This window comes from Siniperca chuatsi, linkage group LG2 (assembly GCF_020085105.1).
Source record: "Siniperca chuatsi isolate FFG_IHB_CAS linkage group LG2, ASM2008510v1, whole genome shotgun sequence".
NCBI classification, from domain to species: domain Eukaryota; kingdom Metazoa; phylum Chordata; class Actinopteri; order Centrarchiformes; family Sinipercidae; genus Siniperca; species Siniperca chuatsi.
The window spans coordinates 15,454,048-15,469,710 of record NC_058043.1 but is presented as its reverse complement, the minus strand read 5'-3'; the positions used below and the strand labels follow the sequence as shown (position 1 = coordinate 15,469,710).

Genomic DNA, 15,663 nt, shown 5'->3' with positions numbered 1-15,663 from the left:
GCCCAGACAGCGCCTTGGGATAGAACATTTTGTAAACAAAGTAAGGAACCAACCAATGTTTTTCATGTTCTCCAAAATCCAGAGATTATTGTAGAGGAAGAGAGTCAGGCAGACCTGCACACTGATTTCCTGAAAGGCAGGGCTTTATAGTATTTACAGCACAGCGTGAATATAGATTTCAGGGTTTTTTTATGAAATGTGAATGTGTATAAATTTTATGCAGCTTGAATATATCCCACTATACGTATTTATGTGTAACCAAGCAGAAAACATGATTATAAAAACTAGATAAAAAGCTTTTTTGACCCTTGTGAAGAGGTAACAGTATATGTATCATGACATTTTATCTCAATTGGTTGTACTTGCTATTTTTCAAGCAGCTGCAGCTACAACAGTGTTCCTCCCCCCTTTTCAGACATATTTTAGGAGGTACATTTTCCAATCTCACCCTGCTCTCCTCCTCTCCTCAAACCATCACACCCCAGTATCATCATCATGACCACCCTGCTCTCTCATGACCCTGCTTGGAGCAGGCACCCTGCCTGACCCCCCCCCCAAAAAAGATAATCCTGATTATGCTGAAGTGTGTAAGGAGGCCAGGGATGAGCTTTCACCTCAGACCCCTTGTGTCCTTTAACCTTTCACCTGCAGCCCTGCAGGGCCATTGAGGGCAGCTGTCTGTGGCAGTGTGTGTTGAGGGAAAAGCTTTGGTAGTATTCACATGAGACACTGCAGGCTTTGAGTAGTCACAATTCATTGGTTTTTGGTGGGTTTTTGCTGAATGTTTATCCAAAAAACCATGCACAAAGTTTTTCATAATTTTTTACTGAAATCTTTATTATCTTTGTTTCTTGACTGGTTTTCTGGAAGACGAAGAATAATAATTTATCATAGTCCATAATTTTGTGTAACATGTAGAAGAGTTGGAATTACATCTGAAAAGCACATCAAAAGTCTTGCACGTCTTGTACTTCCCCTCTGCATGTAATCCCACCGTATCCTCTTCTAATGACTACATATACAGTATAACATGAACTTAATGAAGGTTGACTTTTCAGACTAGAGACAGTGGAATAAAGAAACTAAATGACCTTTCCTGTCAGTTGAACCAGAGATCCATACTCCCTCGTGCTTTAATTAACCTTTCCTGTCATCTGAAACAGCAGAAATAGATTTGTTATAATCTCTCACTACTTAAATCAATCTTTCTCTGCTCTTTATTTGTGCAGTGGGAGACAGGTGTGCCTGATTTGATGTAAGGATCAGAGAGCTCAACTTCTATTTCAATGTGCAAACACACACAGACATACACACATACACAGTGTATCCGTGGCAGACGAGCATGAAGAGCATCTGAGTGACAGCATCTGGAAGCTCAGAGATAAGACGTAATCTGGTGCCAATTATTTGTCCTTGACAGGCACAGGTAAGCAGTAATCAGCTCCAGTGACATGTGTTCTGAGTCAATAGTCCTGGTCCCAGTGGGTGGTGAGAGGCTGATTATGAGGTGCTGAACGGAGGCAAACACAAAGCTGTGGCAGGTTGGGCTGATAAGGCTTCCCACTGCTGTTCAGCCCCTCTGATATCTTCAATGACCTCTCCGTCCTGTGCGCTAACACTTACAAAGACACACTGGCCTCAGACATTCAGCATGCACTTGGAATTTGCACTGAACACATACTTTCAGCCCTTAATTGTATGCATTTACAACACACCGATGAATCCAAAAGTCTGCTTACCTAACAGGTTTGCCAGTGTCAATATGTTCGCTCCAAAGATGACTCATAAGCATTTTCTGGTCTGCTTGGGTTTAGACAACTATAGCTTCTCGGATAAGTTTAGGGAAAGATTCTGATTACGGTTAAAGTAATACTTGAGAAATATGCTTACTCTTTCTTGACGAGAGTTAGATGAGAAGATCAATACCACTCTCATGACTGTGTGTTAAGTATGGCGCTAGAGTCCGGAAGCGAAGCTTAGCTTGGCAAAAAAAAAAAGTGAATAAGCATGCCAAATTGTTGCTATCATGGTTAAAAGAAACCAGGTTTGACTGTTAGTAGGAGATTAAATGAGGCAACTATGTCTAAGTTGTGCACTTTATTGACCCAACTAGCAATCCTGGCCTCCTTCTTAAGAAGTTTTGCGATGTTATAATAACTTCATGTTACCTCTTACCATTTGCTACTGACAACAGTCATTATTTGCACATTCATGAGTTCAGTTGTTGAGGTAATTTTAAGTGTTACAAATAACAAATAACCAGTGATGTCTTTATCCTGTTGAGGATAGTCCTGAGATATAAGCTATGTGTGTCCATTACTTGATAAATAAAATCCACATAGGGACACATCAGTGCATGCATGGCTGCAGACAAGCTGCAGCAAGGTGGGGCCACACCTCTACTTTATGAGAATGTGAACATGAGTAGATTGGGGAATTCAGACAACATGCCGGGGATGCCTGGGCAGGTATGTGGGATTTTCTGCTGCCTGCTTCCTCAGAACCCCCCTTCTCTTTCACCAGTAACACACACATGCACTGATGGGGAAGAGGGGGAGCTCTGCAAGGCTGATAGTGGCATGAAAAGAAGTGGCAGCGGTGTCTGGGAGCTGTGTCTTCCATCATCTCCTTACAGATACAAAACAGAGGTCCCTTATGTCCCTTTGAGGATGACCCAGGAAAACCACACCAAGGTACAAAGCTTTGCCGAAAGACTACATACCTTGGCTGCAGTACAGAGCAGAGAAGAGGGATCACATCAACAGGTGGACAGACTACAGGCTCACTTTACCAGCATATGTCATTCATATTCTGGGGCAGTAGTAGGAACAGATTGGGTCTTATCCAACAAAAAAGATCTTCAACAAACTGAAGACTATTCCACATGCACACACTAAAAAGAAAAAAGACAATTTAACTCTGTCTGCCTGTGTGTCTGGTAGTGATTACAAAGACCTTGCTGGGAAACTGTGATTTACACCAGATCCTGTGGTCTTTATAGACAGACACTTGTGCCCTATCATTGCTGAATTTACCAGCTGGTTATATATTCAACCATTTAACATGATGTCAAGGCTGTGCTTTGTTTTGTAACATTTGTCTTGGCTTCAGAGGCATGGGCAATTTAGCCTGAGCTGACACAGGAATGTGTCTGAGAAAATGAATTTGTGCTGACAATAAAGCATATGAGCACTTTGAGGTGGACTGTTATCATACCTTACTCCTTATCTCACCACGCCACAGGCATTATTTCAAAGAAAATGTGTTTTAGCATGTCTCGCCTCGCAAAGATGTAGTATTTCTCCCGAGCGCAAGATTGCCACATAATTTTCACAGACTTAAATGGCAAGATGAAAAGAGTTAATGTACAGTATAATTATAATAGAATCATTGTATTTTAGCTGAAAGGACATGTAGTATTTATGTAGGCTTTCAATGTGCTTTGGAATGTGTCCCATGTGCTGTAGATGTTAGGATATTTTTGTAAGAGACAAGCAGTCCTGGTTAACTCATGATTCCCCCCGTTATGTCCCATACATTATGATATCCTACAGTGCAATTTGCTATAGTTTAATTACAGGGCTGACTTGGCCCACTGTTTTTACACTTTGGCCAGGCCTTGCTTCTTAGATTACCAGTACAGTACAATTAGCTATTAGAAATATGCAGACTTCCATGAAAAGGTTTCTTCTTTTCATATAATTGTGTTAGTGGTCTCTCAACAGCAGTTAGCTTTGTTCTTGCTTAATTTTTCCAGTGTGTTTTAATATGGTTGTTGAATGATTAAAAGTTGCCCAAACCACAATTGGATATAATTTGCAGTCTGCAAATTTTCTGAAACAAGATAATTATTCTATTTTGAATATTCTGTGTTTCACACAGTTTATTTTGAAATAATTTAGAACCTGATTTGTGTATTTTGTTAACTGACAAAAAAAAAATGTATAAGTAATGTCATTGCTGCTACTCAAACTGAAAATGATCTTGTACTATGTGTTTCTTTGTATTCGGTTTTGATCAAGAGATGACTTTGGACCTCACTTGCTACTATTTTTTTGTTTTTTTCATGATATGTGGATCATTCAGGTAATTTTTGTCAGGATGAAATTAGGTCCGCTCCAAAAGTGATAGTTATTGATCCAGTGATCCTGAATCGAAGACCGAGACTAGAAGAGAGGGAGAAAGATGACAGGCTGTCAGACGCTAAAAGTCGGTTGCTGTGAACTGATAATGTGTTTTGATGAATGTTTATTTATAACGTAGTAGGTTATCTGTTTGTCTGCCTGTCTAGTCTGTCTCGTCTGTCTGTCTCACCACTCTCATTGAACTTTTCGGTGACCTAACCGGTGTTGGACTTGTGACGGACAGTCACCACCAGCAGGCTCCCGTTCAGATGCCCCTGAGTGTGAATCTGAGTGCAGAGGTGATAAATGTTGGATGTCAGCTGGTGACGTCTGATGTCCCTGAAGCTCCAGTATCGTTCGACCGCTGGGCCTGCCAGAGCAGCTAGCTGGCTGAGTGTGTGGCTGACAAGCAGACAAGGGTGGAAAACGAGACGGGATGTTTATGGAGAAAGAATGGAGATGTACTGTTTTTAGGATGTTCTCTATGCTTGTATGTGTGTGTGTACTGTTTTTGCACGTGCATACATACTTAACATAGGACATCCAGTGGAGCTGTGATTCATCATCACGTTGTTGTCACCGCCTGCACCTGTGTCCTACTTTACTGTACTCGTTCATTTGCTCTGACCTAGGGCTGGGTGATATGGTTGGAAACAATATCAATTCAATTTCAGTTCTGGTTGATTTAGCGACACCCAGTAACTAAATAGAGCTCTGACGTGGTGTAAAGAGAGTGAACAGTAAACAGTGGGGCTGATATTAAAGATATAAAATTACAAACAGTAATGCTGCATGCACCCATCATTTTCTGTAGGCAATATGAATTCCACATGGGAATGGAACTCTGCCACTAACAATGAAACCCACTATAAAGAGAGGTAATTACAGATGTTAAATACATTGAATGGGTATTTATGAAAAAAATGCTTGCCAAAAATAGCATCACAAATGGAGTTTGATTTCATAAAAAAACTTTGGGATTACAGCTTTAAATATCATATAATATGATATTTATGTTCAATTCAATTAAGCAGACAGAAAGAAAACACGTGTAAAACAAACTTCCGTAACTAATTTTCCTAGTATTTAACTTTAAATTGGCTTTGAATCATTTGAATAATTTTAATAGATCTCTACAGATGTGTAAAACAATACCTGGATACAGTCACATCACCACAATATGATTCCACTGACAGTCCATAAACGCCCAGGCCTACTATAATTCTCTGTCCATGAGAGTGAGAACGAGTATTAAAATATATGTGTTTGGAGGCAACTTATGAGAATTACCCGGATGACAGCCATGTCTATTCCTATTTACTACCTTATCCACCCGACTGCTTACCATTATGCTGCACCGTGACGGCAGCATTTTATAGTTTCTGAAGGAGCTCAGCAAACCAGCAGCTGAGAAGCTTTCTGGCAGAGGATTTGTGTCAGTATTTCAAGATGTTCTGTGCAGGTAGAGAACATCATACTGTCTTTTATTTCTGTAAAGTAACAAGACGTTCTGTCTTCTCCTGGTCAAGAAAAGCTGTTTCAGGGAGTCTTTCTCATCATCAGTGAGTCTCGGACTTGGCTGAGGAGAACAGTAGAGGCGTTTGTCTGGTCCCATTGAAGTGGAACATGAACAGGTCCTCTATCTGGTCCTCTTCTCTGCAAATAGAACAGCACAAGTGCAGGCTCAACTTTCTCAAGCGCCACATTCCCAAGCGTAGTTTGAAAGAGAGCAAGAGAAAGCGAGAGACCTCCTATCAGATTCTCTAACAGCTTGGGAGGTAATGGGAGGACCGGGAGAAAAAGCTGCTTTCCGTACACCAGATCTCCACTTATCTCCCCCTCACACCCCAAGTGTAACTTAAACTCACACTCATACACGAGCGATATGCCCTGAGCAGTATGTGAGCCATTTGAGAGAAGTTTTATTTCAAAATAGTTTTAACAGTGATATGGGGGGAAGGATGTGACAATGTTATGTATGATATGATGTGAGACTAAGCCTGGGAGTGGCCGGCATCTTCTCTGCTGCAACTGAAGTGGAGAATTCACAAGAAGAGATTATAGTGAAGGAAGGCCATCATCTCCACCACAGCTCGATAGAATTTGAAAATGGTGAAGGAAAGCCAGGGTGAGAATGCCAGGTCCTGAACATCATCTGCTATTTGGCTTTTTGGAGGAAGCCAGTGTGAAAAAACAGCACAGGCCAAAATTAATGGTCATTTAGAGTTTTCTTGACACCTTTCTGTCGCTATACAGCATCCAGTGATGTATTGCTTGTCTGTTTCCGTTCAGTTCTGACTCTTGTGAGATTTACTGTATGCCTCCTTGCTTTTGTCAAACCTGTCATAACCAGATTTAGCCAGTCCATAACCCCATAATGGCAGGATGTAATTGTAGTGCTGAAGAAAAAAAAAAGAACAAACAGCTCCTTTAAATTAATTTTAGGAGAGTCTGAGGGAAGATTTTGTGTATCATTAGCATACTGTGTTTGTGTATGTGGTTTAGATTTCAAACCAAAGGGCATCTCTGTGGCAAAAATAAGCAGCCTACACACATCTCTTGTGACCATGTCCGTGGTTTGTGTTTCCCAACATTATTGTGTGTTTTTCTACTACAGTTTTGTAAAAACCATATATTTCTCCACTCTTTTTGCTTCTTTATAGAGGTAAAGTCCACCGGCACTGCTCACCACTTCTCCTTTTTGCTGAACTCAACCGACTATCGGATCCTTCGCATGGATGAGGACCACGACCGCATGTATGTGGGCAGCAAAGATTATATCCTCTCTCTTGATCTGCATGACATCAACAAGGAGCCGCTCATAGTAAGAAATGTCCCGCACAAACAATAATCCTGATTGAGCTCTGCATAAGTTTACATCTTAACCAGCTTGTTGATCTCTCCCTGTCAGATCCACTGGCCTGTTGCCCCCCAGAGGAAGACTGAATGCATCCTGTCAGGGAAAGACACCAATGTAAGTATTCAAATAACGTGATATAAAATTAAAAGGAGTGCTGAAACAATTAGTTTATTAGTTAATCAATTGACAGAAAATTAATTACCAACAATTTTGCTGATTTAATAATCATTTCAGTCCTTATTAAGCAAAAATGCCAAACATTTCCTCGTTCCTGCTTCTCAAATATAAGGGATTATTGTTTCTCTCTATTTTATATTATTGTAAATTGATTACATTTGGGGTTTTAGCATTTCAAGATGTCACACTGGGGTCTAGGAGATTGTGCTCGATGTTTATTTTACTATTTTCGAACATTTTATGAACTAAATGATTAATAAGCTAGTCGAAAAAATTATGGACAGATTAGTCAATAATAAATCATGAGTTGCAGCCCTAATTTAAAGTCCCATGCTGGTGACCTACAAGTCTTTCAGGCAATTTATCAACCCTCAAGACCAAGTACTGCAGGAGTAACAGACCCCTAATGTACCAGCTGATAAAAGCACCGCTGTAAAACGTCGTGCTTTTAGACCTGCTGCACATTTTAACATCATTTTATCTGGTGATACCCCTTGTGTAAAAGTCATGAGTGTGTTGTCAGTGCATCCTTTTGGCGACACTTGGGATTTGAATATGGCACTGGGGTCAGCGGAGGACATTTTAAAGGACACCTTCCAATGTGTGACTAACTGTGAAGCTCTTATTTACTGTCTCTACATCCCTGATTGCTGATTGCATACAGCTGCCACCAATTAAGCTCCAGCAGGAACTTTGAACATGCAACATTCAGTCGTCTTCATTGAAAGCTGAAAACATATTCCATGCACTAGCCCACATATCTCATACATATTCTAGATATTTCTATTCTGTTTTTTTTTTTACATATAATCTAATTTTCTTTTTTGCACACTAATTATTTTACCCTGTGTTGTCCAGACTGGCAGACAAAATGAATTAGCCACTGGAAGCTAGAGGCCTGTCTGAAGTGTTAATACAATTCAGACATTCAAACACAGCCGCCGCCAGTGCAGCCACCACAAGGAAACTCATCATTGAAATTCATATAAAAACCAGATCCTACTCTTTTGATTTTGTTCACTCATTCTGACCCCCCCCGAAACACACACACACACACTCATCTCACCCATGTTAGGGGTGAACGCTGGCAGAAGCCGGTGATGAGGCTCTGGCTAATAACTCTGTTCTCCCCTGCTGGTAGAGAGCGCAGGCTGCTGTTTATCCAACTGGAATGTTCATTTATGCGTGTTTGGTGACCCGCGCCTCTCACCGCCTCTGGCTACATCGTATTGGCCTCTGTATGTTCATGTGTGCATGTATCAGCCTTTGTGTGTGTGTGTGTGTGTGTGTGTGTGTCAGAGGTGGGTTTGAAATTTCATTGCTAAAATAAGAAATAAAATTGGCTACCGGGAGACATCTTGGCAAACGTGGCCACTCTTTAGGGAATGACAGATGATGACAATTCAAAAGCAATTCAGAGGGGATTTCGGTTCAGGCAGGGGGTCAAAGGCAATCATCCCCACTGTGCTCTCTGTGGGGGAGCACAACTGTGCGCTGAATAATACACGCAGGCCCATATGCGTAAACACACACACACACACACACACACACACACACAAAAAACACATCCTTTCAAACCTCTGGCTTGTGCATCTGTCGTGTTGCTAAAATCTGCCAAAAATGGCTCATCCCCCATCCTGCATACAATCTTTTTTTTTTATGCTTGGTACATCCTTTCCCTTTTTCGCCAGCTGTCACTAGCAGCCGACATGATGGACAAATCTGAACAGATATCATCGGCCTGTACACTTCTGTAGTTGGAGTTTTGATTTGGGTGGATTGAGACCAGGAAGGCAGACAGCTGGTCAGACAAATAGAGATTAGAAAGCTGCAGACCTCGAGAGCACAGAGTTGTTTTCACCAGCAGCTCCTCTTTGTCTGCACTCCAAAAAGAAAAGTGGTGTCTTCGTCTAAATTCTTAGCACTTAAATAATTAAAATTCTAAATAAACCACATTGATGTTGAGGTTTTAAAAAGCTCACAACAACAAGAATGGCTTTATGTCTTCTTCTAAAAAACCCTAATTGGATTTTAAAAATCTCTTTCTTGTCTAAAAAGCCAAATTTTCACTCAACAGTCTTGTTTGGTCTAACCAAAATGTTTTTCAGTTGTCAAGTCTGACAGAACATTGAATTGGTTTTACCCTCAATCCCCATAGCAAACACACTTCACAGCTCAGATGCACTGCTTTTCTTGGTTTCTGCCACACAGTTATATGGTGTTTGGAAACATTTTTCCCTCTGACAGTGTGGTCTGATCTGAAGCCCGGGCCAGGCCGACACACAGAGCCAGGGAACAGAGCTGCCAAACACAAGCCAGCCAACAGCGGCAATGATAGATGTGATGGTTTTAAGCCAGGCAGAGGGGTTATTAACCATCAGTGGGGCATTATGTATTATGTAACCCTTTTTTCCGTTGCATTTTCGTGATCAGAATTCTTTTTCTTTAACCTAAGTCTCTAATCCTGTTGGGTTTTGTTTTGTTCTCCCTCAGGGGGAATGTGGAAACTTCATCCGTCTGATTGAGCCGTGGAACCGGACCCACCTGTATGTGTGTGGAACAGGCGCATACAACCCCATCTGCACCTACGTGGACCGAGGACGCAGGTCGCAGGTAACCAAAGACACAGCCAGGCAGCCGTGGAGACATTTTGACCTTCACCCTCCACTTCTTTTAAGAACCGTATCTGTCAATCAATCAGGGGTCAGAGAATCTCCTTCTGCTCTTGCTCCTCAGTTTCATGGGCTCTGCTTCTCTTCCATCATTTTCCACCTCTTACTTTTCATCGATTCGTGCTGTTTCACGGTCAAAGAAAAAAAGCTCATGGCCAGTTCTCTCTAGATCTCTATTATTATTGCAAAATTGCTGTTGGTGAGGTACCTAACTGCAGTCTCTTAGAGATCGTTGAGGCACCAATCTTCTCTTACCGCTGGGAATAGCACATTGACAGTATATCTATACCAAATACCTTGTAGCCCACCCCTCCCCCTTCCCGCCTGTTTATACACAGCAGTGGCCTGTCTTTCTCTCTGACTGAGAGCCTCCGAAAGGCCATCATTACTGATGGAGCCTCTCATCCATCATCAGCCTTGTAGCTCACCCCTCCCTCTGTCCCTTCCTCCATCCCTCCATCCCTCCATCGCTCCAGAACGACAGCCACGCAGGGCTGCAGCAGCTGCCGGACCGGCTACAGTCCACACACTTACATTCACCACTCTGCCTGTTTAGTCTCACTGTTCAAATGGAGGGTTCCGATTTCAGTGTAAAGGTCAGTCTTGTCATTCAGCTTCTCCCCAAAGGCCTAAATGCTATGTTAGTTCACACTGTAAAGATTTTCTTCAGCAAGAGTAGATGTAAACAGAAACCAATTGTTCAGAAATTCTTCCGCTTGGCACACAGAGGGCTTCACACATTTTTAGTCCTCAGTTGACTCTCGACTTTTTCCCTAACTGCAAACTTTTTCCTTTAACTGCATCGCTCCTCCTGCTTTCTTTTTATGCTGTTTCAGAGCTCCTTTTGCAGAGTCTGTGTCATCCGGTCGTTTTCTACATCAAAAACCTACACATTTAGGGAAAAACTTCAAAATCCAAACTATACTGTTAAGTTTAGGAGTGTGATTCAGTCATGTATGTTGAACATTAAGACTAATAACAATAAAAATTAATCTAAATTCCTGTATTTGTTTTAATTTGTTCTATCCTTTACTGTATTTGATACTGCTGGATGTAATGTAATGTAATGTTTTCAATTATTGCTTGTCTCATTTTGTTGCATTTCCTTTTCTGTTTTCTTTCCTGGCACTGCATGGTTTATGCATGGAGTTTGCAGCTGTGTTTGCATGACACGGAGTCTAATCCAACATGGTTACTAAATGATTAATGTCACCCACTGGGCTCTCTTCACGCTACTTTGACCTTCACTTTGATATGTTTCTTTCCATTTTTCAGAATTGTTCATCTTCGTCGAGTCTACTTGTTTTTTCCGGTCCTTCATTTTTGCACTATTTTCCTCTTCTGTTTATGTCATGGTCATCATCAGGTTAAATTCACTTTGTTCTGGGCTGTCGAATGTCGTAATGAGATGGCCCACTGTGCCATGTCTCTGTTTTAGGGGTCCCACTACCTACAGGCACCCCAATCTGGAGGGAGAACAAGTCGGGCAGCAGACTACAGCACTACATCAGAGCCTTTGGAGGCGAAGGTGGGCTGAAGGGAGTTTTGTAAAGGCTCTTAAGTTTGGTGCCCACCTGGAATACTATAATTTTCAGTCTCAGTTGGAATAGTAGGGATAACACAGATATCCAAAAAGAAACTGGTTTTCACAGATCTTGGAGCAACAAAACAGCTGAACTTGCTGAACTGCTGAATCTCCAAAAACCTCTACTATCAAAATATGAACTATGAATATGTTTTTGCAAATGTACAAATGTGAAACATGCTTCCCTCCAACAGCACTCAACACAAAATAATGCTTTGTAAATGTACTTTTCTCATGCTAGTGGAGCCTTTAAAGGCCCTGAAAACAGATTTTATCCATCAGATTCTTACTGAGTGATGGGCTCAATTTGGGGGGGAGGGGGTTTGACGAAATATTTTTATATTTGTATTTTTGTCTGTGCGTTTCTCACTGGTTTGAGGTGGGCGGGGCTTAGTTGCCAAAAGGTTATGTTACATACTTCTGTGCAAAAAGTTTAGCAACATCAGCAGCACTGTCAGTCAAAGCTGATAAAACCACATGGCATAATAGCTGAGTGTTTTTGAGTATTAAACGCTTAATAAATTATAACGTAGGATTTTTGTTACTGATGCTTAATAGCCATGAAAATTAATGTCATAGAAAAACAAAGTTTTGGGGAGTTTTAATAATGCAGATAGTAATTATAATAATTTGAAAACTGTTTTGGGGATTTTTTTGGTCTTTCAGTCAAATATACAAAGTTGTTGAGCGTAGCGGTTATTATCACCTTAAAGGTTGATTTATTGTTTTTTCTAAATGGTTTTCATCCACACACATATTTTTGAGTCGTACTTAATGTTGTTACTGAAACAATAACCAAGAACGGGTTAAAAACGCAGCTTTGACATTATTCTGCTTTCCCTTACATATTTCCTACCTGTCAGACAACATCAGCCAGCTTTGAAGTACCCGACAAAACTCCATGTAGACACATACCCAGTGTTGACACAGATGTTCAAGATGTCCTCTTGCACTGTGGAATAATGAATTCTTGTTTGAGCCACTAACATCAGAAGCATGGTGGATGAGTTTTGGATTGCTCTCAGCATTTTCCTCCACCTCTCCATCTCACAGATAACTGGCTTTGTATGCTCTTTGTTCCCCTCAGCAGATCCAATAGTGCTGTGAGGGAGTCTGTTTTTCAGCACCTGTAGGGTCGCAGCTCACACCTCGCCATTGTTACTGTGTCGCTAACCTGATCACATTATTAGTTTGATGCTATTGCTTTTAACATCTAAGTATATTCAAAGTGCCTTGTACATGCTGTATTCAAAGAATAACCCTCCAACACACACACACAAAACGATTTCTTAAACACAATAAATCTGTTACCAAATAAAAAAGGCTACAAGTAAATTATTAATGATGTTTTTCCTTATTCTTTACCATTATAGGAATACATTTTCCGGCTTGAACCTGGTAAAGTGGATTCTGGGAAAGGAAAATGTCCTTATGACCCCAAACTTAACAGTGTCTCTGCTTTGATCAGTAAGTCCCTGCTTTTTTTTTTCCTTCAACGTGTACAGGCAGCTTTAAATAGCTATCTGTGGAAAACAAAGAAGTTCTGCAATTTGTCTTTGGTTTTAGTCAGTTCACTTTCTGTTCATGCCTCAAAAGGATTGTTTGTAACCACGTTAATTCTGTAAAACTCTACATGATTGAATTTAAATATTTTCTTTCAGTTTTTGATAGTGTTTACTTAAGAAAATCTTTGTCGGTTGTTACAGTAGCTGCCCCCAGGGTAATAAGCTCCTCTGATTATTAATCTGCACATTATTTTCTAAATGAATCATTTAGTATGTGAAATGTAAATAAATTGTGAAAAAATGCCCAGTAAAAATGTTTTGACCCCAAGGTGATGTTTTTAAATATGTTTTGTCCAACCAATAGTCCAGAACCCAAACACTTTCACTTTACAATCATATGAGAAAATCAGCAAATCCTCACATTTGCATGCACATGCAGTGCCATTTGCAACCAGAGAATTTTTGGCATGTTGCGCCAATTTGTGTCATTTTAGTGCTAGTACAGTTATATAGTTTTTATAGTTTTATCATGTTTACTTGTTTTACTAAACTGATGCGTGTGCTCTCACTTCAGTGGGTGGTCTTTTGTTGTCAGCAGCTTACAAGTGGTCAGACACGGCTGTTGATCAGTGACCTCCTGCCCTGTATGCATGTGTTTGTGTCTGTGTGTGAGGGAGAGACAGCGAGAGAGAAAGAGAGAGAGAGACCCTGTCTTTTGCTACGCTATGCTACGCTATGTCAGCTCAATTCCAGCTGACCAGAGCAAAACTATAACACCAAAAAAATCAGCTGCAGGTTGTTTTAGATTACTAGCAGACAGAGACATACCACACTGAGGACAACAGAGGAAGCTGGAATTCCCGTGGTTTAGGCGTTAGGAGTTATTGTTTACACTTACTGCTTTTCTTGGGAACTCTAACTTACCTCCTTAAAATATCACTACAACAGATAGCCAGTAGAGACTCTTAAGTTTCAACTTTTTTCATGCACAGAAATGACCTTGTCTGACATCAGACATGATTGCATGAGGGTCTAATTTTGTCAAAATTTGGAGTGATGACACTTTAAAAACATTGCACTAACAGGCCTGATGGGGAGGCTGACATGAAATTGTGTAAATACAGCTGTCCTTTTTTACACTGATTGGCCAAATGAGTGTGATATAAGTATGATTGCAACATAATTGTGATTTCAACATTTTTAACCCAAACGTGACATTTCTGATACTGGACCTGGTTTGATGAGATTTTTAAAGTATGATGTATTTTGGCACTGTGCTGTGGTTTTTAAAAGATTACAGAGAAATTATAATCATCATGCAGAGTAAAAACATACAACTGTGAATAGCTACAGCTGCTGTGCGTGCCACCAGTCTGATTTAGATGAAACACGGCGGGATGATGCAACTTTTTAATGAAGTTTCAATCAGACGTGATAGACAACGTGTTCTTTACTTTAACCTGAACATTTTTCATCCGTCATGACTTCACCTCCGCAACACCCTTCTTTCTCTGTGACTGACAGATGGAGAGCTGTATGCAGGAGTCTACATTGATTTCATGGGAACAGACTCTGCTATCTTCCGTACACTGGGGAAGCAGACAGCCATGCGCACTGATCAGTACAACTCCAGATGGTTAAACGGTAATGTCTCAACTCACTGCTTGTTCTGCAGCCTTTCACTTATCTCTGTCCTGATCGTTTTTAATTTATTCCTCAGCTCCTGAAGTACATTGCTGTAATGTTTCACCCAAATTCCCATATGTTACTTCAAAAACCGCCCTGCACATCATCCATTCCTAGAGCCGTGTCGTCTAGGAATGAGATTGTTGATCTTTCCAGCCTGCTCCACATGACCACATCATTTGACTCAAAGTATAAAATGCACTATGCTAATTGGTGACTGCATGCCTGCAGAGTTTGACCGTAGGGTCAGTAGTGTAGCAGCGGGAAATTACTGAATGTCAATAATGACTCACAGTAGCCTCCGCCCTCTAATGAACCATGATTGTCACAGCGTTATAAATGTTGGTCGGGTGCTTTCAGTTGATGTTGCCAAACTAGTCACAATCTTACCGAGTGTTGCTGGCTCCCAGATTTTCCTCTGACCCTGTTGCCCTGACAACAGTCCCCTGGTGGTTCACTGAATCGGGACACCTGAGTCCTGTTAATCAGCCATGTGAAATCCCTCGGATATTTCCCCTCCCCCCATTACATGGTTCCTGGTTACCCCCCCTCCTCCTGGTTTTGGTTTGTCCTCATTTGGGACCTTGGTCGGTCACAGTGGGGAGGGGCACCCTGTGTTGCATGTCCAGCAGTGACCCAGTAAGTCAGCCAGTGGGAGCGCACTGTGATGCCATATTGAGCATTGTCACTAGGTAGAAATAAAGGGGTGGGTTTTGGACAGTTAAAGTGTTCTGGGCTCCGGGATACTATTATTTACAGCAGTAATCATTCTCAATAGACCTCTGTCTCATCCAGCATCAGAGTTTCAATGATGTCTGTGGCTAAATCCAAATCTTCACCTTTTAGACTTGGAGACTGAGCCCTCGCAGACTTCAGTCATACATACTGTAACATGTTCACTGTCATCACATCAAGTTAGTGAGGGTGTTTGGCCCCAAGAGGCTAAAATGTGCTATGAAACAGGACTTAAGACCTCACTTGTTTCCATGGATATGACTTGAAAGGATGCTCCCAACTATGTAACCCATCTCAAAGTATTTTTCTTCAGGGTCTA

The 15,663-nt window shown here is 41.1% G+C and overlaps 1 protein-coding gene across 4 annotated transcripts in view; it reads left to right on the top strand.

Annotated features, from left to right (window-relative positions):
• LOC122885412 (semaphorin-3F-like) overlaps positions 1 to 15,663 on the top strand; it is a 56,016-nt gene that overhangs the window by 23,433 nt on the left and 16,920 nt on the right. For 2 of the 4 annotated variants that reach the window (XM_044216459.1, XM_044216467.1), the window contains exons 3-8: positions 6,788 to 6,948; positions 7,036 to 7,098; positions 9,655 to 9,774; positions 11,272 to 11,361; positions 12,792 to 12,885; positions 14,448 to 14,567. In XM_044216459.1, the coding sequence (XP_044072394.1) occupies positions 6,788 to 6,948; positions 7,036 to 7,098; positions 9,655 to 9,774; positions 11,272 to 11,361; positions 12,792 to 12,885; positions 14,448 to 14,567 (648 nt within the window). The remainder of the gene's footprint in view (positions 1 to 6,787; positions 6,949 to 7,035; positions 7,099 to 9,654; positions 9,775 to 11,271; positions 11,362 to 12,791; positions 12,886 to 14,447; positions 14,568 to 15,663) is intronic. The other 2 variants (XM_044216477.1, XM_044216488.1) reach the window with 1 other exon arrangement.